General features: G+C 39.4%; 2 protein-coding genes across 6 annotated transcripts in view; one reads left to right on the top strand and one right to left on the bottom strand.

Moving 5' to 3' along the window:
* The window catches only part of cep135 (centrosomal protein 135), an 83,168-nt gene extending 81,286 nt beyond the window's left edge, over positions 1-1,882 (top strand). For all 5 annotated transcript variants that reach the window (XM_052009997.1, XM_052009998.1, XM_052009999.1 and 2 more), the window contains 2 exons: positions 236-393; positions 1,601-1,882. In XM_052009997.1, coding sequence (XP_051865957.1) covers positions 236-386 — 151 coding nt within the window. In that variant the 3' untranslated portion in view covers positions 387-393; positions 1,601-1,882. The remainder of the gene's footprint in view (positions 1-235; positions 394-1,600) is intronic.
* Positions 1,883-10,108: 8,226 nt separating this feature from the next.
* Positions 10,109-25,051, bottom strand: chst14 (carbohydrate (N-acetylgalactosamine 4-0) sulfotransferase 14). The gene is made up of 2 exons (XM_052010017.1): positions 24,683-25,051; positions 10,109-12,259 (listed from the first exon to the last, which is right to left on the bottom strand). The coding sequence occupies exons 1-2, from the start codon at positions 24,926-24,928 to the stop codon at positions 11,441-11,443; spliced, it is 1,065 nt and encodes a 354-aa protein (XP_051865977.1). The 5' UTR covers positions 24,929-25,051; the 3' UTR covers positions 10,109-11,440.
* Between the last annotated feature and the right edge of the window lie 2,020 nt (positions 25,052-27,071).

Raw genomic sequence — 27,071 nt, 5'->3', positions numbered from 1 at the left:
GGAGAAATCTACTTTTGGTACATGGTTTGGGTGACTGGAAAATTTATCTACTTAGATTTTAGCTGTCAGTATTGCCTTCTGATATCGTGGACAGAACATTATTTTTGACTGTAATTGTTCGAGCATATACTCTTGATTATACATCAGAAATTATTGATAGTTTCTTGTTTCCAGGAAACAAAGTGTTTGCAGACAAAAAATGTTCTTTTTATCTTTCTAATTGTTGATTCTACAGAGAACGTGCAATTCAGGAAATGCGTCACCATGGCCTTTCTACCACCACCGTCAGTTCTTTGTCCCCTCTTAGAACATCAGTAAGCCCTCTTTGTCATTCCCAGGATGCATGCTCCCCTAAAGGAGTATCAGAATGTTCTACTGACTGTTAAATTGCAAGTGAGTAATTTATGATACTTAATAAAATCTGAAGAAATGAAACATGTAACTGTTAAAATAGATGTTCCAATTTGGCCAAAATTTTTAAATTCTTCTGTACATCAACAATATCAAGTGTACATTTTTCCACAATTTTGAATAAAGATACTTCCCCACATCATAGGAAAACATTCATTGTCTGACCATACTCATTCAACTCTTTAAGAACGTGGAATTATAATCCTGTGGACCCTCTGTCTGATCGTCCAGGGATCTCTGTTCCTTGATGAATTTACCATCCATCCAGTCTAATTATCTCAACTAGCTGTGTTAAATCTGACCTCTCTATCTTTGAGAAACTTTGTACATGTGGCACATTAATCTCTCTATCTTGAGATGTGCTTTACAATTTTCATACCCACTGTGATCTAACCCCCACCCACTACAAAGATTGCCACCAAAAGAAGAAAATGAACTGAGGACTGATACAGTCAAAATAAAATAAAGTAGGTTGTTCAGCACTCATACCTGATTTGTCCATTTGGATCAATCTGATATTAGCTCCTTTGCTCCATATACTTAAAATCTATCATTTTCAATCTTGAGGATCCCAGTATGACTGTGACTGAAGTTGAAAGAAGTGCTCACATTTTCGTGTCATTCAGTGATGTACAGGTTGCTCATTTATTCCCTAGCTTTCAGATTTTTGAGGTTGTCCAGACAGAGCGAGATATCTTTATGATGCTCAATAAGCCTTTTTTCTGGACTGGCAGTTTTTAAGATTTGTCTTCTATACTTGGTTTTAAAAATAATACAAAGGGTCTTCAAACTGAAAGATTAACTTTCCCTTTCCACAGATGCTGCCCAAAAAGATTACAGCATTTTCTGTTTTTATTTCATATTTCCAGCATCTGCAGGTTTTTAAAATTTTTTCGGAGGGGTTCTTAATATTGTTTGGGTTAAACCCATGGATAGGGTGTCTTTCTGATTACCAGTTCCAATTTTAAAAAGAAACTGTATTGGTGAGTGGGATGGTAGAGCTAGGATAATGTGATGTTTATTGAAGATCCGAAGGAGGGTATTTATTAAGAGAATTAAAGCAATTACACATAATGGTCAAAAGTGTACCTCTTTCAACACAAGCAGATTTGGTGTTAATGTAAATAACTGGCTCATTCTTAACTTAAAGTTAATATATTCGTAATAAATACTCTGCTTCTCTTTCCAGTTTTAGAAGTTTATTTTAAGGAGTAGACTTCACGCAGCCCAGCTGAATATTTCACAAATGGAGCCACAGGTCTCAACAAAAGAGCATTTCAGAAGTTGGATGCTGAATCTTTTACAGTATTAATTTCATCAATTTTTGCATAATTTTGAAATGAAGTAAACTTAATTTCAGGACAAGATTCTTTATTAGATGGTGTGGACTATGATAACTCAATTAGTTGGCTGGTCCATTATTCCACTCTACAAACTTGTCAGTTTTGCCATTTTAGTTCATTTAAAAAGATCAGCAATTCTCCATTTGTTCAAAGAACATCTCCCAGTATTTAGTCTAGCTTTGGCTTTCTGTATTAGTTTTCATAAGAAGTGGAACTTTTACACTCCATTCCCTTATATAATGTGTGGCACAAGAACAATAAGGTTGTATGTCTTTGAAAACAGCACAATAATTGAAGCATTATAATTGATTTTAATTTTCAGTCATGTTCTTTTAAGATATTCATTATCCACAAAATTAAATGTAATTCACTGTATCAAGTACAGTATATTAAAGTGATGACAAGTGAACCACATTACCAAAGGTCTTTCCCTTTGCTAAAGATGCAAGGAAAAGCTAGAAGGAAGTAAGAACATTCCCTTTCAAATTGGAGATTAAAATTATATAATCTGAAAATGGTGTCAAATATTTTAATTTTTTTTCATATACTTTTATAAACATACTAACAAAATGGGCTACTGAGATTCTCAGAGCTGATATCATGCCCATACTGTGCTGTAAATATCTGTATTCTATTGTGAATGGTTGCAAAGAAATTTTTATTCTGTAAAGATATTTTTATATTGAATTTGGTTTTCAATGTTACTGGTGGTTTATTTATTGATACATCTGCTCTCAGTAATTGAAACAACTATTTTTGCTAGCAGTGGCCAAGTTGTCTTTCATTAATAGCTATCATTGTTTACCATCCAATGTAAACCAAGTTTTGCCATCTTAGATTCTCTAGAGATGTACTGTAACTATAGTGAAATAGATTTACAGATTTTTTAATAAATGCACAGGAGGGCTATATATAACTAATCACTCAGCACAAATTTATGGGAAATGAGCAATGAATTCTTGAGACTAGTTCATGAGTATAAATCTGATATTTTTTTTAAATCGTCCATGTGCCATAGAGATTCCTGTGGAATTAAACAACTTAAATGGATGTCACTGATGGTTTGAATATTTAAAAAAAATCTTTTCTCCATTACAAATTTGATATACCATAATAACTTGGTTGCTTTGGATCTGATACAGCTGTTTAATGTATTTATCAACTAACATGAATGATGATGGTACCTCTTGAGGAGACATTTCTTTCTCGATACTTGGAAATGATTACCACTAAAATATCTTCAGCATATTCATAGTCACTAAGAGCTATTTTAGATATGCTTATTGTTTTATTTTTACAGTATGATTTTTGCCTATTGTAATTTAGCATCTATTTATAAAAATAAAAAGGTAATTCTTGTACTGTTTCAACAAATCACTCCTGAATTTTTTTTTTTACAGCTTATACCTGCTGTGGACTAATGTTCCTTTTATTCGCTTACTTAATCTAAGCCCACCTGATCATATTCATTTTACCCTATGGAAGAGGACCAATGAAAAATCTGTGGATCTTTGGTCCTCCAGAACAGTTGATAGCTGTAGACTTGGTTATATAAGTCTCAAGAACTCACATAGCTCTGAAATAAGTTTGTCTTAACTGATGGTGAAGGAGTTCTTCAGCCCTGACCTTAAGTTCTTGGGGGAAGGTTGGTACTTCTACCCTATGAGGCAGACTAAAAAAGCCTTTGAATTTTAATGTCCTAAAACCCCATTACAAAATGGATGTCAACACCTGGCACATGGAAATATGTCCGATATGTAAATTAAGTAATTTTCTCTATGGAAGAGAAATTATTTGTCTATACATTTAGGTATGTATTCTCTAAAGGTGCTACATAAAGACATTTGACAATGGATTCAGTTCTGTAGCTGAAGGAGTAGATACCCTTAAGTGTGGTGTACCAAGTTGATATTGTATTAAGGCTCTCTCCAACAAGTTTCTGTTCCTACATTTGTTTCATTATACTTTAACACAAAGTACCAAGCAATCCATGCAAACAAGGGTGGTTTTGGTACACTTCAGGGAGTTTTCTTAGACCATTTATAACTCAAGCCCACTCCTATGAAGAGGACCAAGTGGCACATGATCTCCTCCACCCACTTTTTAACTTTAACCTAGCTCCAACTAATTGGATGAAATTTAACCTGTTGGGGGCCAAAAGTCAGAGGGTGTGAGTTTAAGACCCACTCGAAATAGTAAAATCTAGCCCAAAATTCCATTGGAGGGAGAGTTGCATTGTCGGTACTCCTTTTGGATGAGATGTTAAAACAATAGGACTTTTTCAGTTCAATTTTCATTACCTGGTCATTATCACATGGGTGTTTTTGCTACATGCAAATTGGTAACCACATTTCTAGACTATATCAAAATGATTTTGGATGTAAAGTGCTTTGGAATATCATGTGTTGCATGAAAGTTACTATGGAAAGGCATCTACCTTTTTTTTAAAATATAGCAAGTTTGCCACTTGTTTCCCTTAACTACCATAAATTAGATCAAGACTAATATCCACAATTCATTACAAACTAACAATTTCAATCAGATGAAAGAAATAGACAATAACAATGGAGTTACCCTGCTGAGGTTAGGGAAGAATATCTGGCCATTCAAGACCCTTGTTGCAGTTCACATTACTGAGCACTGTGTATTTAAAATCCATGTGTCTTGCAATTCCCCTGCAGGAATTTGGCCTGGGGGTTCTGCTGGATTTGTGACAGAAGACCAGAGGAAACCATGTAAAATCTAAAGTCCAAACTGTTGGAATATTTACAGGCAGCCATTTTACCAAAATGGTAGTATTTCTGACATATTATGGAGTGCATTCCATTAAGCTATTTTAGTAATTTGGAAGGAAATACAAATAAAACATGAAAATAAGCCATTTCACATTAACAATAACTGTTCAGAATCAAGCATAATGGACACTCAGCACAAGAGCAAGTGTGTATTAATGCAAATCTTTCTTTGACAGTTCCCTGGTCAAAGTGAAAAAATATTTTCCAATCGTAGTGAATTTAACAAAATCATTGCAAGGTGCTACACAGGAAACAGTTTTTTTGAGGAGCACCTGAAAGGATGCAGAGGTTTGGCAGCAAATTCCAGAACTTAGGGACTTGGAACCTGAACATGTGACTACCAGTTATGGAGCAGTTAAATCTAGGGATGAGCTTGAAGATGGAATCTGCTAAGCACAGGTATCTCAAACTTACAGGGCTGAAGCAGATTAGAGGTGATGAAAAGTAAGTCCCACAGAGAGATGAGAGAGCAAGGATAACCTTTAAAAATCATACAGATAATTAACAAGGAGCCAGTGTAGGTCAATAAATCTGCTGTCATTACCCTCTTAAATAATATCACAATTGCAGTACTGGAACTGTGCGCCAGAACTAGTCTCACCTCAAGCCGCAATGTTGTAGTTCCCATCCATCCATCAATGTGGAAAGTTGACCAGTTCTGTCCTCAAAAGCAGAATAAATCCTAATCTAGGTAACTAGCACACTGCTTTAAAACATGGCAAAGCAATGGAAGGCTTTAACTGTGGTATCAAACTGTACTTTTTCCACCAATAATCTGTTCACTGATGCCTACTTTGGGTTTACCAGAACCAGTCCCGATTTCAACATAGCCTTCATCTAAAGGGTTGAATTCCAGAAGTAATGCCAAGGGCAATTAAGGCTGCAATTGACTGAGTGTGGCATCAAGGAACCTAGGTTAAAACAAATCAAGGGCAAAGTAGTAGTTTAGTCATACTTTGCACAAAAGAACATCGTTGTGGCTGCTGGAGGTCAATCATCCCAGCCCCTGTACATTACAGCAAGAGTTCTTCAGGGCATTGCCTTAGGCCTAACCATCTTCATTAATGACCTTCCATCCTAAGTGTTACGGATTAGGTTATTATTTGGTGAATGTTCCTTTAAGACATAGTACAGTTGTGTGTGTGTGTGTGGCATTATTACAACAACAAATAACGACGTGCTGACATTTTGGTTCAGTCAGAGTCAGAAGGAGAGAGAAGAGAAAGAGACACTGCCTACTGGTCTCTGTATCGATGGATGAAAAACAATAACTGTGTCTGTCACTACAATCCACGTATGGATTTTTGGAATAATCCAGTGGAGTCCACTTTGTCGTTAACCTGTAGAAGGAAACAGGTATTTGTGTGGACAGCCATGATTTGAATGCTTTTCAGGGTGGCAGATTCTTTGGAACAAAGCAGTGCAGATTATCAGTGACTGGAGGTGTTGTATGGGTTCCATTGTGGAACATTTGGATTTCATAATTTCTCTATTCTCTCTACATTTTCTCTTCAGTCAACGGTGGTTTTGCAAAAGCCTTTGCTCACATTTCACCTTATGGCTTGCTGAACTGAACTTTGAGAACTATTCCTGAACTTGGAGTTTGGGAATTTGCCACATACACTGAGTTTAGTTTTTTTGGGGGTTAATGTTTAATATCTAACATTTTTACTTTTATTTTTCTTATCATAAGTAGTCATTAATAAAATAGTTTCTAACACTTAAGACTATGTGTGTTTCTTTTGTTGCTGGTACATAACAGAATGTTTACTTGTGACTGCCCAATTTTCAATTCCATTAGCATTCTATACCAGCCTAATGTGAAGCACAACCTAGACAATAGAAGGGCTAAGTGATGAGTAAAGTTTGTGGTGCAAAAGTGGCAGAATGACCATCTGCCTTTGACATTCAGTTGCATTACCAGCACTGAATTCCCCTGAAATCTTGGGGGTCATTGTTGGCCAGAAACTCATCTGAGCCAACCAATAAATATTGGAGGCTACAAAAGCAGGTCAGAGTTGGGTATACTGCAACTTGCCTTACTGACTAGCATTACAGAAGGAAACCTTTCAGCCCATTGGGAACATGCTGGCTCCCAGCAGAGCAATCCAATTAGAGAACAAACATAGAAGTTGAAAAAATGCAGAACTATAACACATGCCTGGCAGTCAGGCTGTGCTAATGGAGAAAATCTGAGCCAGTATCATATGCACTGGCCAGTTCTGATACAGATACAGAAAGAGCGAGTGAGTTCCTGAAATCATAGAATTCAATATTGGGACCTGAGGCAGCAGCATGCCCAATAGGAAGATGAGCTTATTGTTGGGCTTTGCTACAACAGTGCAGAGGATACAAACAAATAGATCAGAGTGGGTTTGGGATGCTGAATTGAAGTGAACAAGAGGCTCCGAGTCACCCAAAGACCATTTTGCAGAGCAGTTCTGTTTAGTCACCCAATCTGCATTTGGTTTCACCAATGTAGAGTACACCACACTGAACAGCAAATGCAATTCAAGTTTGGAAGTAGTACAAGTGAATGGCTGCTTCACCTGGAGCAACTGTTTGAGTCCGTCGATGAAAAGGGAAGGTGTTGCAACACCTGTGGTTGCATGGGAAAGTGCATTAAGAGCAAGAACAAAAGAATGTACCATGGAATCGTGAAGATAGCACCTCAAATTGTTGAAAGTGGAGGGGAAGGGAGGATGCATCTGATACTGGAATCTCAAAGATGGTGGAAATTCTGAAGGATGATCTATTGATTGCAAAAGCTGGTGGAGTGGGGATGAGAACTAGGGGAACCCTATTGTTGCTCTATCCAGTAGTTGTGCTCCCATTGACCAGTTCGAAGGTGTTGCTATTGGAACTCACGTGGGCCAGGCTATCCTCATCTTATTGTGTGATACATTGAAGAGTCTTTGTTTCAGTCCTAATCATTCCATTTCTCCCCTTCCCCCTTTGTTCTCACCTTCACATAGTCCAATCTGACTCTTGCCTTCCCTTTCTGAATCTCCATCTCTTATCTCGAAAGACAAGCTAATAACAAATATCCATTACAAGCCTACAGACTCTCTCAGATATCTCACCTGTTCTTCCTTCCACCTCACCTGCTGTAAAGACTCAATTCCATTCTCCCAATTTCATTGTCTATCATAATTGCCTTAACGATGAGCTTTTCCTGGGATGGCTTCCTCTCTATTATAGCATACAGAGCCCTTTACCACATCCCATCTGAAAAAGGAATCTCAGGAATTAAGGAAATTGGGTAAGTTTGTAATATGGTCAACTTTAAGTATCATATAAATTAGAAAGGGATGATGGAAAACATGCCAATAGTAGAGATGGCTTAAAGGTCACATAGAAGAAACAGGTTACACTAAGAGCAGGGAATTGTTTAGATTACAGGACATGGCTGGCTGGAAGCAGTGATAAATGGAGGTTAAGATACAGTTTAAGTGCAGGACAACTGATCGTGAGTCACAACAGAAGGACAAGACCATAAACCAGAGCACCTAATTGCAGGGAGAATTGGGGGGGGGGGGGGGGGGGGGGGGGGGGTGGCGGCGGGTGGTGGTGGCACTGCTGTCTGGAAAAGGAAGCAAATTTCCATTTGTCAGGCAATTAGAGGCAATCCTGCAGAGATACAACAAAGATCAAATACTACAAAAGAAGTGGGTTGTTGATGAAATTGTGAAATCTGCATGTAGCTATTGTAACACAAATATTATAAATTGCCAGAAGTCTTTTGGATCAGTGGAGTATCTTTGAGCTCTCACTCGAAGTGCTCCCCATTGTACACTGTAACAGGCCTGAATAAACCAACTTGTTCAAGAAACTCACCACTGCTGTACAAGAGATTTCCTTTGTGTGCTATCCTGATCAGAGCTGTAATTAAGAGGGTGACTGGGCCCCACATATAAGCCAGATTCAGGGTGCAGGTTAAACACTCAAATTTCTCCAACACCATCTATTACCCCCGCACCTCTACTCTCATCACTTCTCTTCCTGGAACAGAGCAAGGACAGTGAAGGAAATCTACCAGCTTTTCCCAGCCACCTTATGCAAGGCTCCAGGCCTTCTTACATGGTTTACAGTTAAGTGCCCTGCAATGAGCTTCTGGCAATTAAGGACAGACAATAAATATGCCATTATGTTTACACATGTATAAATAAAAAGAACATTCAAGACCCATGAATTAACTAAAAAGACAAATGCCATTAAAACCTCCAAATCACACATTATCCTGGTTTGGAAATATCAGGTGTTCCATAAATGCCAGATCTAAGACTGAGAAATCACTATCCTGAAGCATCCTGGTAGTGCCTTTCTCACAAGGGCTGCAACAGTACAATTCACCATCACCACCACCTTCTCAAAAGATAATAAATGGTGACCTTATTACACAATTGAAAAATTCTTACATGCTTCAGAATTACCTATGCTTTTCAACTGTGTTCCAGAGAAATTTAAGACAATGGCACCTATTGGACAAAGTAGAAAACTGCCAGTCTATATCCAGTCAAGAAACAGCTGGACGGATCCAAATACTGCCCAACACCCTATTCTCATTCATCAGTGGAGCACTAAAAGATGTCTGAGAAGGCCTATCAAAGAGGCACTTACCCACTAATAGCCTACTTTTTATTGCCAAGTCAGAACAAACTTGACGAGACTTGAATTCCCATCTCCTCTTATTTACCCAGTCATTAACCAGCATGTTCTGCTACACATCTGCAATCAAATACATTTGGTCAGTAATTTATAGACAATATTTGTATTCTGAAAGGAATTTACATGGCTGACAAAATACATTTTCAGTTTAATTGGTGTAAAGACCTCCATTTAAGTGGTTCTTCAGGGGAGTTTTATTGATCATCAGTGGCAACCAGAAAGTTGAAGCCTTAAGTATATACCATCTGTGAGATACATCATGGCCAAGGTCATGGCTTGGACAAGATATCATGAACTTCCAGCTTCGCCATTAAAAAAAAGGAAAGGCTACCAAACTCATCCCAACATGCAAATATAAAACAATTCATTGATTTTCACTATGTCACAAACTGGAACTGCCTACTGAATTGAATTTACACCATTTGAGAGCTGATTAAGGTTGAGTAATAAATACTGGCCTTTGCAAGGATACACACATTGCATTAACAAATTGTCAACTTTCTAAAGCGAGTCTCTCTCTGTACCAACTTCTAGTTGGAGAATGCTAGAACTGCAAGATTCTAAAACATTTTCACCAGTACCCTTATGCCTTCTTAGCAAATGGAAAACCAAACTGTCTACTGTACTCTTACAACCTTGGCATGGCCACTTGCAAATTCAACAAATCCCTCTGCTTTTTAATTTTCTTCCTCCAGATATGAAATGGGTGCTTGGCAAATAACATGATTGACACTAGTTCAGTATATACTCCAGTCAATACTCAGGCAAAATACACCGATTGCTTTACAAGGTGGCAAGTATAGCAACAAATCCTGTCATCACACTGACATTTAGTTAAATGTTTGGGTTTTAAGTATAACACAAGTGGGGGGGAAAAAAACTAATATAGTCAAGGTGGCAATATTTTATTTGACTTGCAAATGTAACATCTTCATAAAAATATACTTTTCAAATGAAAAAATGTGCTATTAGCCATACCAGTTCCCAGTGAACTCTAATCCAAGCTACTCAGCTGTCTTTAGAATTTATACAATACATACATTAGATCTTCCACTACTCTGTGGAAGACATGATAAAGTATGTGGTGTTCCACACAATTAGCAAGACAAGCAAAACAACAATATCACAATCCTAGTACATTCTATGTACAGTTTAAAAAAAAGCATAAAATCCATATTTACAAGGTGATCAAGAATAGCCAATTTCTAATGCAACATTAGAGCTTCTGTCATTCTACAATAAAGCAGCTATTAAAAAGTAACCAAGTACCACTGATTCAAAGATACGAGCCCTGCTCCTTTAAGATAAAAACAAGCAGCAAAAAGACAACAGTCAAGTCCTGGTAAAAAAAAAGTGTTCTTATTGGTCCCTGTAAGATTTTATTGTATTGTCCTTCTTATGTTGTTTACTTATTACACAGCAGAATTTGAGTACTACAACACAAAGTTAACTAGAGAATTTCCTACTGCTAAATTAACATTAAGAATACTGTCAACTAATCAGTAAGAGGTGGTGTGAGGTTCAAGTCTGGGCTCATAGTCAATTGTTTGGAAAACTAATTTACTAAAGAACACAGTAAAAAAAAGTCAAAGGAACTACAGCAACTATTCCCATTAAGAGTATGGCAATTGTCACCTGAAAAATGCAGATAATGGAGGATAGTTAAATACTAAATTTACACATAAAATCTCAGTCTACACCAATGTGATCAGTGGGTTTAACTGACAGTGGAAACACTATCTCTACACACTGGGAATAACATTATTGCTATTTGCAGCTTCTGAAAAACAGAACAGAAAAATCTTTGAAGAGCAAAGAAACTAAACAAGTGAAGAGGAAAAGGAACAAAGTGAGCTCAGGAAAGTAGAAGTATGAAAATAGCTGGAAAAACATCTTTTAAAGTGTCTTGACAAAAGTGCAAGACAAAAACAATTACTGAAATACTGATCCTGGGGAAATTACACAAGTAAATTTGGACCAAATATTTAAAATCACAGAAAATATTCAAGTCACCTACTTTTTTTGGGGGGGGGAGGGGTAGAGAGAAAAAAAGGGTGAGAAGTGAGGTTTAGGGACAAGTCCATCACCCCAATGTTATATGCATATATAATAACCAAACAAAAGCAATAAGAGAATGCTATAGGAATGCTAATAATCCAATCATCATTTACAAAATAAGTGGCAAAACACATTCTCATCCATACACCATGGAGACAATGCTCTTCAATGCCTGCAATATTCATGTGTAACATTTGGGAGAGGATAAGCATATAATGAAAAATCTAGAATATACTTTGGTAGAAGTTCACGCAGAAGTTCTTGAGGCACTTTACATAGATAGTAATGCAAGATCTCCTTTGTGACAGGTTTATACCATGCTTGTCTTTCAGGAAATTCAACACGGTCCAAGGCCCCAACATTTTGAAGTACATAGTGTGCATCACTATGCAATCGTTCATAAGAACCAATGTAGTCATACGTCACAGCACATGGTTGACACAGATTATAAACTGGCATCCAATGTTCATTCATTGTCTCTACATCTTCATCCACCAAATACCGAAGAAATTCTGAAAAAGTAACATCATCCCCCTTGGACTGCCCAATGTTTTTCCTATATCTTCTCACTATCTCCATTCCATACCTCCTTTGGTATTCCACCACTTCTCCAAATTTATTTCTATAAGCTGACAATAATCGTTCCATTGGGTCTCGAACAAACATAAACTTGTAGTAATGTTTCAGCCTATATTTAATCTCACTGTTCTTTAAATCCCCAAGGAAGACCAAGTCATTTTTGTGGTCCATTTTGATCTGCACGTTCACGTTATCCAATGCGCCACTCAGAACTTTAATAACACGTTTCCAGTTAGAGCACGCAACTTTGGGCACATAACAATACAAAAACCTGTATTCATCATTAACTAGAATGTGTTTCAGCAAAGTCCGTCGTTGGGGTGAGGTTAAATCCAAAATACTGTGTGGCATTGTCTTCTGTTTGCAAACACTCCGAAGAGTCCTGTTCCGGATCTCTTGAATAATCTGAGAGGGATTTAAAAAAATGAAATTAGGGTGATGTAATAATAGAATACAAATATCCCCCATATACAAGATTAGAGTAGGCAAGCTATATTAACACTTCAGTACCTCACAGGTATTCTTCAATTTCTAAAAGTAGCTTGTACCTTGGAAAACATTTAGTGAAAATTCACAATTTTTCCTTAAATTTCAATACAAAAATATTGCATTCCAGAGCTCAAGATTTTCTTTCAAAGCAACACTTAAAAACAAATCACATATCCAAAATAAGAATACTTATGGTGATATTTTAAAGCTGAAGATAATAAAACACACCCTTTCAGGGTACACACCAAATGGAACATACAAGATCCTGAGGGGTCTTGAGAGAGAGAATGGATGTGGAAAAAGCATTTCTCTTGTGGAAGAATCTGGAACTAGCAGCCACCATCTCAAGAGATGGGCTTGCCTATTTAAAGGCAAAGATGAGGCAAAACTGAGGGCTGTAAGTCTTTGGAACTCTTTTTAAAAGGGCAGCGGAAGCATAATCTGAGGCAGGTTCTTGATAAACAAGGGGACCAAGAAGTACAATCCCATTTTTGTCTTGTTCCTTCATATTGAAATGCAAGTGGTAGTGGTACATAGACATTGGAACATTACAGCACAGGAACAGGCCCTTCAGTCACAATCTCTGCAATAAACAATCCCAAATTAAACAAATTCTCTTTTGCCTGTACATGATCCACCTCCCTCCATACTCATGTCTCTCACAGCCTCTTAAACATCACTATCGTATCTAAGCTACTATCATATCTGGTAGCTTTACCTGAGGCAGTGGCATGGTGAAGGTGGGGTAGGGGTGCAAGGGAAAGAAGCAGGAAGAAGGGATGGTGGATCAGAGTTTGAGTGTGCATATGAGATTTTCCCCAAGTTCTTCCTGTAACAATTCCTGGATGGCTAATGAAGGGGACAGGGTGTCAATGAAAATCTGGACAGCTCTCTCCTTTTTCCATTTGATAGAGCTCCTTCTAGCAAAGCACAGCATTTCCTATCAAACAGCAACAATCTAATGCTGTGTTGTGATTGCTATCTTGAAAGACAACAACCACTTTCTGATGTAGAATACCTTAAAGCTTTTTTGTATGGGGCCATTTAGGTGGTAGTAGTGATGTTACATCAATGACCTCGTTCTTTATGACCTCTGTTGCTCAAACTCCCAACAGATCCTGGTCCGGAATCTCATGGGGAAGAATTCACAATAACTCTTCCCTGACATCCTGGGCTGGATGGAAAAAGCAAACAACTGGACTATATCTTCTGAGACATTTTCAGGTTCGTAAACCTACAGGAGTTGTGCATACTCATGCCATAAATTTCCTCCATATAATATTCATTGTTGCAAGAGTTACATTATCCTACAAAAGCACTGATGTAACCAATACCTGTCCAAATATTAATCCTTTTCTATATTTCCCAAAAGGTGAGTTTGTCATTGCTGTTCGGTTCCAATAATAACACGCCACATTATTTACTGCAGGTAATATGCCTTAAATGTAGCAATGGTACCCTGGACCTTGGTTTGCAACAATGAAATGATGCAAGGGGCAAAAACTACTTGGACGTTGCGAGTCATATCCATGATGTTCATCAAATATCTTGGGGCATCAATGCTAAGCAAGGTTTTGCCCAGATTTTTCCTCATACAGTATTATTCAATGACTGTCATCCACACTTCTCAAATGCCAAACTTCCAGTGGTGTAGTGATCAAGTATTCCTTTGGAGTCCTTGGGTTCTTGAAAGGCTTAAGCTTGTAGTCACTCAAGGAAAAGAGCAAGGCAATCTCTGGCTGCCCAAAGGCCAGGAGTAGGTTTCACATTCCTCACTACGTACATGCATGTAGGCATTCTCTTCCAAAATAACCCTGTCCTATCCACATTAAAAACTTGTTCAGTTGAATAACCATCTTTCTTGATGATTTATCTCATTCCACTGGAAAATTTTTCTGCCACCATGGTAATTGCACTAATTGCCTCCTCCACTAGGTAAACATTACACAAGCTTGCATATTTCTCAAAACCATGGCGAATTTGATTAAGAGCATTCAGAAGACCAACTGCCCATCTCAGGTTTTTTTTTCAGATCATGCCATAATGACTGCTTTTCCCCTGAATCAAACTCAGGGGCACATATGGTTGATTCTAATCTTTTAATCATGTGATTAATACTTTTTCCATCTCTCCATCATAACACCTCTACCCTTCATAACACAATGCACTTCCCAGAGTAACATTTATAGCACTAACTTTTTATTTGTTAGGGACTGACTGCACACTGGGCACTGTAAAAATTTTTTCCAAACACTTCAGCTCTAATTAGATCCAACTTGGTAATAATGCTTACAGCTTGCACAGACTTCTTGGAGGAGCTGTAATCCCCAGAACTGCCAGGGCACTTTGAAGCCACCTTGATAGATGCATAGAATAAATTATGATGAATCCTAATAATCAGAGCTCTGTGACCTTGACAGTACTGAAGATGATAAAATGGCATGGCTAGAAGAATGAAATGCATTATGTTGGGAGATGGCATGCTTTTTGCTACATCAAAGAAAGGTTTCTAAATTGAGAGCATGTACCCTAGAGTCAATAGCATGATAGCAAAAATTTGTAAAATTAATGTTCAGAAATCAAGGAATACCTGCACCACACTGCAGCTGTAGGTTCCATCTTCCAGACATTAAATAGAGGTCACGTCTGCTGCCTCAGAGGACACAAAATAATCCATATTATTCAAAAGAGCCAAGTAGTGCTCTCAGAGTCATGACCAACATTAAATCCTTCAACCAATATCACCAAAACCATATTAACTGATCAGTTGTTTGTACTACCTTGACACGTGGGTACAAAGGCTGCCATATTTTCCCAACATTTAAAAATATTTCATTGCAGATTGGGATTACATTCAATTCTTTTTCACAATAAGAGTTATAGAATCAATTATTCCTATTAATTGTGCAATACATTTGTGGAGCATTGCACATATCGTCAGAAGCTCTTTGATTGTTTATGTATAGCACCAATTGAAGTGACAGTACAATTCAAATTAAAAAAAAAATTCTTCACTGGTTTACTGAATAAAGATATTAATTCAAATATCCTAACTTCAATTTCTATTTCAGGTGAATTAGTTGAATTCAAGCAGCACAAATTGAGGAGCTATATTTAGTCTCAGCAATGAACAAATTTAACAGAGGTAATAAACACTCAGCAGGTCAGGCTTCATTTGTAGAAAAATAATGTTTCAGGTTGAAGAACCTTTGTCAGAACTGAGAAAGAGAAAACAAGTTAATTTTAAATTGCAGATAGGTAGGTGGTGGTGGGGAAATGGATATAAAAAGTTACATCTATAACATGGTGAGGCAGAGGTTGCCATTGCAATAAGTTGAAGTGATCCCCCAATCAATGGGGGCAGTTAGAAGATGGTAATGCAAACAAAATAAAATGTTGTGAAACACAACTAATAAACCACATGAATGTATGTCTTTGAGAACAATGGGCAAAAAACCAAGGTGGGGCAAGGTGGAAAGCTTTCATTCCTTTTGTTTACTTTCTTGATGATTCCAATATCTACTTTGGACACTTAACTGAAATCTTTTGGATGACAGAAAAATGAAGTTGAATGTATGGAATAAAACCAAATGCTGCAAGTCTACAGACCATTCAAAAGGCAGATTGTAACCTCGAGTATGTACCCTTCTTCTGAACACATAATGACCAGCTGTGTTGCCATCACATTGTTTTAAAATCTAAAAATGTTGACCACAAGCCTTGTGCAGTTCTTTGAAAGAACTGCATTGAGTTCAATAGTCATCCAATTTTCCCTTTAAACATGTGGCATTGGCATCTACTCCTTTGTGGTCACAGGTCCCACGTTCTGACGACCAAAGAAAATATTTCAACAAATTGCTCTTTGGAGTCAGCATAGTTCTGAACCCAAATTTTTGGATTTATGTGAGGAAACATTTTTTTGCCTATATCTAATCTATCAAAGCCCTTCATAATTTAATTTTTTTTTGAAAAAACAAATCTTGTTAGACTATATTAAATAAGTTATAGGATTTAGACCTCTGGGTCTAACCATCTTTGTCTCTTATTTTTCCAAGGAGTATGTGTCCTCTTATTTGCCATTTCCATAGCTATTCTCCAAGTTTATGTACTGTATTTTGTAGTAGGCTTCATCAGTAATATCCATACCACCACACATTATCAACTTAAATTATACTTTAACTCCAGATTCCAAAATCATCTATACAGGTGACCTGTGGAGCTTAGTTCAAGTTTGAGATGTTTTCAAATGTACTCCCTTGTTTTTTCAAGGAATCTCCAACCCAAAACTAACTGCTTTTCTTTCCACAGATGCTGCCAGACCTGCTGCGTTTCTCCAGCATTTTCTGTTTTTAATTCCAGATTTCTAGTTTTCTTTTGCTATTGACATTTTTACTGGAGCATATCTGCTCACTTATAAGCCAGTTTTAGGTACAAAAGTAGTTTGAATGTTTGACTAAAAATGAAATGCATGCAACCACCACTATGGAACTGTTTAATTCTACAAGTTTGTTTTTAAATCAACATTCTTTAAAAACAAGTAGCAGATGTGTAACGTTGTTGGTAGCAAAAGTACAATGATTCTAAAAATCTGCACTGGAGATCAACTCCCTATCCTGAACTTAAAAAAAACTGCAAGATAACTTTCGAAGGAAAACTGTGCTGCAATCTCAGACCTTTCAATTTTTTGTTTAAGAAGTGCATTTGACAGAGCTGAAGAATCTGGAAATTACTGACATTTCATTTGAACTGAAATCTAGTTATTTTGCAGAGGCTATGGGATCCACTCTAGATGTCTATAGATTGTAGGTTGAAAGGAGAGTTAATTTTGAAACTGCATGATAAATTTGGTTTAAAAATTTCAGGAAAGTACACATGAATTCCTGACGTTTGTTCCCAAATTGCCACGTTGGAAACAAACTGGTTTCAATTTCCTCGATTCCCAGAGCTGCTTCTGCTTTTGCAATGCAGAGCAGAGGTTTTTCCCCACAATTGCATGGGATTTATAGTTCAGAAACATGTGATTCAGCTCCATTAATCTCTCCTGACTTTTATGCTCCACTCAAGGTTCCTTCCATCCTCCTTTATTAGCAAAACCATTTTCTCCTTTCTTTCTCATATGCTTAGTTTCCTTGGAATTGCATATATTGACTCAACTGCTTCCCAAGGTAGGATACTTCGCACCTTAACCATTCTAGGTAAATAAGTTTCTACCAAATTCACTATTTGATTAGCCATCATATTACATTTATGGCATATAGTTCTGGACGTACAAACAGAAATACCTACTCTGTGTCTATCCTATCCTATCGTATCTCAAGACTTTTCTACAGAAAAAAAAAGCCCTAGGCTGTTCAATATTAGTTTCCTGGCAGTTTATAACCTCTTGGCATCATTCTAGTAAATATCTTTTCAGTCATCTATAGTTCCTCTATGTCCTTTTTACAGAACAACCAACGCTGTCTATAATTAGACAACACTGAATGGCGAAGTTCTATACAAGTTTTAACACCATTCTTCCAATTCTACGTCCCCATAACCTTCAGTACTATGGTTTACTTTTTTTAAAATCATTTTATTATCTTGTACCTCTGCTTTTAGATGCCTCTATTCTTCTTCCCTTCTTAAACACTCATTTCCCCCTGTGACTATGTGACCTTTTGTTTCTTACTATCAAAATGGAAAACGCTGCACTTAAGTTCATTTGCCAATTACATGCCTGCTCTATAACTTATCAGATTTGCTTCATTTTCTTGCAGTCCTTCTCCAAAATGTCCAAATCAATGATACTCCCCAATTCAATACGGTCTGAAAATTTTGAAATAGTAGTTCACAATTCCAGTGTTCAAATCATGTATGTAAATAGACAAAAACAATCCCAACAATGATATTAGTTATTCACCACCTCATGTCAACCTTAACTCCTACTTATTCATTCTCCCAGTTCCTCCATCTCTATCACAGTTGCCTCTGACGATGAGATGTTCCACCTCTGAAATATCTTCCGACACCTTGAACTGCAGCTACTCCTCTTCAAGGAGGGAGCCCTTGAATACACAGTACTTCACCCATTTCCTGCACCCCTCTCCCCCCACCCCACTTTCCTCCTGGACACCAAGAACAGCTCCCCTGGTCCTCCCCTTCCATCTCACTAGCGTCCACATTCAATGGATCATCCTTTACAATTTCTGCCAGTTCAAACAAGATTCCCACCATATATATTCCCCTTCCTTCCAGTATTTAAGGGAAATTACTCCATTATCCCCCACCAACTATTTCCTATCTTAAAGCATTTCCCCATTCAACCACAGGATTTGCAAGACTTGTTCTTTCATCTTCTCCCTTCCCACCATCCAGGGACCCAATAAAGTCCTTCTGTGATTCACTTGCACTTCTTCCAATCTAATGCACTGCATTTGAGTTCACAACACAATTTCTTCTGTACTGGAGACCCAAAAGCAGATTGAGCATTTCCATTTTCAGAACACCTGCATTCATTATACAGGAGTGAAGTGACCCTGAGCTTTCTGTTTCCTGCCATTTTAATTCTCCATCCTACTCTGACCTGTCTATGGTTTCCTGCACTGTTGCAACAAACTCAAACTTGAGGAACACCTCATCTTCCATCGGAGTATATTGCAGCTAACTGGATTCAAAATAGAATTCTCCAGTTTCAACTAACTTGATCTACCTTTTTGTCAGTATCCAAACTAGCCATTTCTGCCAGACATCTATAATACTGGATCAGATTTTCTCTTTCCATTAGTTCAGTCTGGCCTGCTTGACATGTCCCAAAGCTCTGCTCTTAGCAACGTACAACACAATCGCATTCTAAGAACTCATTTGGTGTCTCCCCAGATATACTTACTATCTTTGTTCCACACTTCCCTCCCTACCATCTCTGCTACTTAAAACCAACTCATTTTCTCTCTTTTGCAGTTCTGACTAAAGGTCTCAAAACCAAAACTTTAGCTCTGTTTCTTTCTGAACTTACTGAGTGTCCAGCATTATCTGTTTTATTTTTAACTCCTACCCTGTTTTGTACCCAGATTGATGTGCATTCTGCTACCTGCCCTACATCTATAGAACAATACAGCACAGTACAGGCCTTATGGCCAACGATGTTGTGCTGACATTTTATCCTACTCTAAGATCTATATAACCCTTCCTTCCCACATAGGCACATGAATGATAGAAAAATGGAGGGCTATCTCACAGCCTCTAATGTATCTGCCTCCACCACCTCTGCCAGCAGTGCATTCCACACACCCACCACTGTGTAAAAAAAAAACTTACCCCTGACATCTCCCTTGTACCTTCCTCCAATCACCTTAAAATTATGCTCCCTCACATTAACCATGGTCACCCTGGGAAAAAAGTCTGACTGTCCACTCGATCTATGCCTCATCGTCTTGTACACCTCTATCAAGTCCCCTCTCATCCTCCTTTGCTCCAAAGAGAAAAGCCCTAGCTTGCTCAACCTATCCTCATAAGACATGCTCTCCAATCCAGACAGCATCTTGGTAAATCTCCTCTGCACACTCTCTAAAGCTTCCACATCCCTCCTATAATGAGGCAACCAGAACTGAACACAATACTCCAAATGTGGTCTAACCAGAGTTTTATAGAGCTGCAACATTATCTCGTAGCTCTTGAACTCAATCCCCCGACTAATGAAGGCCAACACACTATACACCTTCTTAACAACCCTATGAACCTGCACAGCAACCTTGAGGGATCTATGGATGTGGACCCCAAGATCCCTCTGTTCCTCCACACTGCTAAGAGTCCTGCCATTAACCTTGTATTCTGCCTTCAAATTTGATATTCCAAAGCGTTATCACTTCACATTTTTCCGGGTTGAACTCCATCTGCCACTTCTCAGCCTAGCTCTGCATCCTATCAATGTCCTATTATAACCTACAGCAACCTTCTACACTTCCAATCTTCATCAAACGCCTACCGTTACATCTTAGTGAATTTTTTTTTAAATCCAAAAATGTCTGCCCTTTGTTACTTCAAAAGGAATTCAGTGTTTGCTAGAACATGTGCCCTTTTGCATATATTAGCTGTGCTTCAGTCCTCTGGTACCATTCCCCAGGCTCTCTCTTAATATGCACAGACACAATTCATCCATATAAACTGGAACAGGATAAAATGGTTAATCAATTAATCCCCCTTCTTCTATTTTGGTATTTACCAGGATGATCAAAGTCATGATTTTACATTGCTGTCATTTCACTGACATCTCTCTTCCTTAGTGGCTCTATACCTTCTCTGATTTTTCCTTTGTTATTTCTGGGTCAGTAGCTTTCTTTTTTACAAATCATTATTTGCTTGGTCATTGGGTCACTTCTTACCTTCCCAGTTGTTTTTTTTAAACCCCTTACCTAACAACTTCTGCTGCTAGACCATGTACTCCCCACACCACTGCTAGAAAGCAATGGGTAATTGACTTCAATGGGAGGGAAAATAAGAAATCAGCAGGTGGGGCAGAATTGTTCGAGAGAGAAAAAGAGTTAATGTTTCAGGTTGATGACCTTCCATCAGACCCTGAAAAGACATTAGTCTGAAAATGGTAACTTTTTCCTCTCTCCATGGATGCTGCTTGATTGTTGAACAGCTCCAACATTTTCTATTTTTATTTCAGATTTCCAGCATCAGCAGCTTTTCCATTCTGGGTAATACGCTTTGGATTTAATTCCAGCCACTAGGCAGCAAGATCACCCATAAGAGAGATGGACATCCAAGAGGTGGAAGTGGAAGTGAAGATGGAAGTTGGTGATTCAGTAAATGGTCCAACCTCTCTCAAGAGAGTCTGGACAATGTCCCCTTGATTCAAAACTGGGCCTTGGTTTGATAATGCACCCATTTTCTAGGTCCACCCATCTTCAGTTTCTTCATCAATGATGTTGCTTCCATGGGTTTTGATTACACATTTAATTCCATTTCTGAGCAAAAAAAGCAGTCCATGCTCACAAGGCATAGGCCGGCAAGTGGCAAGTAACATTCAGGACACAAAAGTGCAAGCAATGAGCATCTCCAAGAAGAATGTTTAACTACCTACTTTAATATTTAAATGCATCACCAAGTCACTCATCATTTAGCAATATCACCATTGACTCAAAATTAAACTGGACCAGCCATATAAGTATTGTAGCTACAACAGCAGGTTGAGGCTGGCTATCCTGTGATAAGTGATTCAGCTCCCAATACCATGAAGCCTCTCCACCACCTACTCGTCACAAGTCAGGAGCATGGGGAATGTTCTCCTTTTGCCTGGAGGAGCATGGGTCCATTCATGAAGCTCAACACCATGCAGAACAAAGCAGCCAGATCAATTAGGACCTCATTGTGCAGTATTAACATTCATACATTCTACCACTGTTGCACCATTCCTCAAGTCTATACAGCTACAAAATGCACTGCAATTACTTGCCTTGGATAACCCTGTAGCACCTACCAAATCTGCTACCACTGCAAAGACAAGGGCAGGTGGGACATGGGAACATCTGAAAGTTCCTCTAGGCTATACACCACATCAGCCTGGAAGTATAGACCAATCATCTGAGGAATGGTGACAAGTCCTGGAATCCTTTACCCAACAGTATCACAGAGCAGCTTCTCCAGATCAGACTGGAGCAATTCAAGATGGTGCCTCACCATCATCCCCCCAAGAGCAATTACGGATAGACAATAAAGCAGCATCATTTCCTGCATTTGAAAAACGCTGATAAGAGGAGGTGACACAGAGGTGACAGTGGGGGTGGGATGAAGATTTGCTAATCATAGCTGATTTATTTGCAGGGGTAGTAGAAGAGATGATCAAGGACAGAGAATAGAATCGTACAGTACTGAAACGGGCCCTTTCAGCCCACTTCATCCATGCCAAGCATGATGCCCAACTACACTAATCCCATTTGCCTGCATTAACAGAACGTAGAAAAGTACAGTGCAGGAATAGGCCCTTCTGTCCACCATGTCTGCACTAATCATGATGCCAATCTAAACCAGTCCCATCCGCCTGCACATGGTCTGTATCCCTCTATTCCCCATCTATCTAAATGCCTCTTAAACAGTGGTATTGCATCAGCTTTTACCACCTTCCTTGCCAAGGCATTCCGGGTATCAATCATTCCGTTTGCAAAAAATCTTGCCTCGCATATCTCCTTTAAATTTTCCCCCCTTACCTTAAATCCATGCCTGTACTATTTAACATTTCCATCCTAAGATATCCAACTATTTACCCTATGACTCTCAATTTTATACACTTTTATCAGGTCACTCCTCAGCTCCAGTGAAAACAATCCAAGTTTATCCAAACTCTCCTAATAGCTAATACACTCCATTCCAGGCAACTCAAGAAGCGCTGGAGGAACTCAGAGGGTCAGGAGCATCTATGGAGGGAAATGGATAGTCAACATTTCACATCAAGACCCTTCATCTGGACAGAAAGAAAGGGGAAGCCAGTATCAAAAGGTGGAGGGAAAGGGTGGAGCAAAAGCTGGCAGGTGATAGGTGGATGCAGGTGATGGGGGTGATAGGCAGATGAGGGCAGAAACAATGTCAGAAGCTGAGCGGTAATAGCTGGAAGTGACAAAGGGCTGAAGCTGATTGAATATGATAGGACAGTGGAGCATGGAATAAAGGGAGGGAGGGAGGGAGGGTAGGGTAGGGGAAACCATTGGGAGTAGTGTGTAGGTGATAGGCAGATGGAAAGAGTAGGAGAGAGGAAAGACAGGGGGTGATGGGGGTCAGTTGTGTTGGGAGGAGAGAGAGGAAAAAAAAGAAAGAAAAGTAGGAGAAATGGGCCAGAGAAGGAGCAATTACTGGAAGTTTGAGAATTCAGTGTTCATGCCACCAGGCTGGAGACTGCCCAGGCGAAATAGGTGGTGTTGTTCCTCTAATTTTTGTTTGGCTGTGCCCTGGCAGTGGAGGCGGCCATGGACGGACATGTCAGTGTGGGAATGTGAAGGGGAACTGAAATGCCAGATATGAAATGTAATCAGCTCTCCAGATAAATAACACAAAGATTAGCGGAAAACCACAAAGCATTGCAAATACCTCCAGCTGCCACCTGGACACAACGTGATGCCAAATGCCATGGTCACCATTATAGTTGCTTTCAGCATTCACCAAAATGGCATTCAATGCAACTTTTAAAATCAAAACACCCTAGATATACAAAAACATATACACACACTCCCACACAGAGGAGTCAGAGTCATACAGCACAGAAATGGGCCATTCAGCTCAACTGGTCCATGCCGACCAAGATTCTCAGCTAAGCTGGTCCCATTTGCCCGAGTTTGGCCATATCCCTCCAAACCTTTTAGGAGATGTACTATCCCACTCACCATTTCTTCCCAAATGACATAGATAAGTTAGAATCCAACTGGTGTTTACTAATAATAACTGGCACCCCTGATAATGGCAAGTAGAAATCAATATTAGTTAAAATTGCTGTTATTCTTCACCATGTATACTTAATTTACAGTAAATCACACAAAGTAAACACTGACCACAAATTCTATCCTAGCATGCTGCAAGAAACCAAGCAGCATTGAGCTGAACTTTTCAAATAGGTCAAAAGAAATCCTGAAAATTGTTGCTTTAAAAACAAACACAAAAGAAATCCTATAGATTTCTATATTGTAATTTTCTCACAGATTTACAAGTTAAACTATCAGTAATAAGTCGACTCCAGTTCATTGTTTTCCATTTTCAAAAGTTGTTGGGATATTCCTGAATGCTGATAAGCTTAAACTTTTTCTATCAAAAGCTTCTTTGCCAAAGTTGAGACAGTTTATGGTATTGTGGCAGGCAAACAGGAAGAAAAGGGTACAATCGTAGGGGAGTTTGTCCGTCTAACCGTACCAGTTGAGGTTTTTTTTGTATTATAAAATCGGGAAGGCTGAAAGAAGACTTTGCCAACTTGCAGATAGCTGCACACAGGATTGATACCTGCACACGTGGGAATACATTCCAAGAGACTGTCAGGAAAGTTGCCCTCAGTCATCCAGAGAGTAAGTAGTTTTTAAAGAATATTTTCAGTAATTTCATAAAATCTATTATCTGTACAGCCTGTATTTATTTGCGCCATTTGCTTGGCTTTAGTATTTTCTTTGAAAGTTCTGGGTTGTGCTGCTGTGAGCTTTTACGATTTTGGCCCCACCCGTTGGGATTCAGGCCACACTCAGAGGGTGGGCTTAAGAGAAAACTACCTCCAAACAGCGACTTCCAGATGGCCCTGGCTCTGACAACCAGCGACCGCCAGCAGTCGGCACCGCCTCACATCAACTAACAGTACCCCCGTCTCTCTCCTTCTGATGCATTTCCCACCTGGTAATCCGGATCCTCGCCCCCCTTCCAATCCTGCCCGCCGCGGGAGTTGGGCCTGGAGCTGGTGCTGCTGCGGGACCGGCTCCGGGCTCCGTACGTGTGGCTGCTCAGCGTGTCCACCTCCGCCAGCATCCCCTTCTGGATCATCAGCAACAGCCCGCCCGACGCCACGATCACACCAAACGTCAACATGGTGGGGAGCAGCACTGCCCTGCGCACCGCCCGGGCCGCCTTCAGCCCTACCATAACGCTGGCTCCAGCTCACACCGACCGATCGACCCTCTTTTTTCTCCCTCTCTCCCCCTCCCCTTACTCAACTCGACCCGCCCCCCAACCCTCCATACTCCACCGCCAACGCGCATGCGCTGCGGGGAAATGCTTGGCGATCGGGAATCCTAACGATCTTCATCCCTGCCCCCTACCACTGCGCATGTGCGTAACGCGGCTCTGCCCTACACGTGCTGGGCGGGTCGGTACCGCCCGGCGGGGCGAAGAGGGGCGGGGCGCCGTTACCCTGGATACCAGTGCGGCTCGGAGGCATTGCTGGAGGTTAAATCCCCTGATCGTTTCGGTACAGCACCAACACCCATTTATTTGGAAGCAAAAGACAATTAGATGCTGCGATCTAAGATAAAGGCTTTTTTTAAAAAAAATCTTCTACATAGCGCCTTTAATACAGTGAAATATTCTCCAGCAGTGTATAATCATATTCAAATTGACCCAAAGGAAGAGCCATTGAAGGCAAGTGGGCAAAACAACTTGGACAATGGGATAGGTTTTAAAGAGAGCCTTAAGGATAGAGCGGCGGCGAAGTTTTCTAAAGTGGGTGAAGTGCCTGTGCAGACAAGTAGTGTTGGAGGAATACCAAGTTCTCAGTGGATTTTCCAGGAAGAGGAGGTTGCAGGGTTAAAGAACTGGGTATGTTCACTGATGATGATAACATATTTGATCAGAGAGGTGGTCTTTGATGCTATGGCTCTACATGCCATAAAGAACAGATCTATTTGTGTTTTTTTTTGCTCCAGATCCCAGCATCTGCAGTGTCTTGTGGCTTCACTAGATCTCTTGATCTTATTCAAATTAGGGAGGTCATTTGTACAATGCAACAGCTGTTGCAACCCAATACAAAGCAGACGTTTTTAGTTAATTAATAAGTAAACAATCGAACTCATAATGAAAACTTTTTTTGAACAGGCATTCCTGAAGGACTAAGTAAATAGGAGAAAAATATTTATTATTAATGTGGACAGAGGCAAACCAGTGGATATACTATATTTATATTTACAGAAGGCATTTGATAGGTTGCTGCATCAAAGTTTGTTGCAGGAAATAAGAGCTCATAGCATAGGTAGTAACATGAATCGAAGAATGCATGGCGAACAGGAAATGGAGAATACACATAACTGGTGTTATGGACTCAGTGAAAGTCCCTTTAAGATAGAGAGTGTGTGTGTATGTGTGTGTGGGGCGTACTTACGTCAATAGAAGATAAAGGACGTAATGACGTTGTTGAAGAAGAAGAAGAAGAAACATAGAGAGAGTACATACGAAATCCAAATGTTCCACGATGGAGTGGCGGAGACGGGCGCCTCGCGGCGTCCAGTGCGGTAACGCAAACGATCCCGGACGAGCCCCCAATTTTGTCACGAACCAGCAACAAAAGAAACACACTGAGCATGATTCAGTGTTAAAAACTATTTTATTAATCACTACTATTGATAATACGTAAAATAAAAGTAAAAATGTTAGTATGTTAGAATTCAAGAATGTTGAACCTCGAACGTTAACCCCAAAACTAAACTCTTCGTGTGTGTGTGTGACAAAGTCCAAAACTCCCAGTTCCTGAATGGTTCTTAAAGTTCAGTTCCGCAAGCCATAAGGTGAAACATGAGCAAGGGCTTCTTCTTCAACAACCACCATTGTCTGAAGATAAGATGTAGATGTAGAAAACATAGAGAGAGTACATACGAAATCCAAATGTTCCACGATGGAACCCAAACGACACTTCAGTGTTTACTCGGTAGTGACTTCCTCACCCCGAAAAGCATCCGAACCGTGGTCGTCCACACACAAATACCTGTTTCCTTCTACAGGTCAGCAACAAAGTGAACTCCACCGGATTACTTCCAACTTCCATACATGGATTTCAGTGGTAAACACAGTTATTGTTTCTCATCCATCGATAGAGAAAACAAGCAGGCTGGTGTCTCTCTCCCTTCTCTCTCTCTCTTTCTTCTTCTAACTTCTTCAACAACGTCATTACGTCCTTTATCTTCTATTGACGTAAGTACGCCCCACACACACATACACACACACTCTCTATCTTAAAGGGACTTTCACTGAGTCCATAACACTGGGATTTTTTCTTGGCAAGATGCAATGAGTGAGT

The sequence above is a fragment of the Pristis pectinata genome, chromosome 2 (assembly GCF_009764475.1).
Source record: "Pristis pectinata isolate sPriPec2 chromosome 2, sPriPec2.1.pri, whole genome shotgun sequence".
NCBI classification, from domain to species: domain Eukaryota; kingdom Metazoa; phylum Chordata; class Chondrichthyes; order Rhinopristiformes; family Pristidae; genus Pristis; species Pristis pectinata.
The sequence above is the reverse complement of the archived record's forward strand: the minus strand, read 5'-3'. Positions and strand labels throughout refer to the sequence as shown.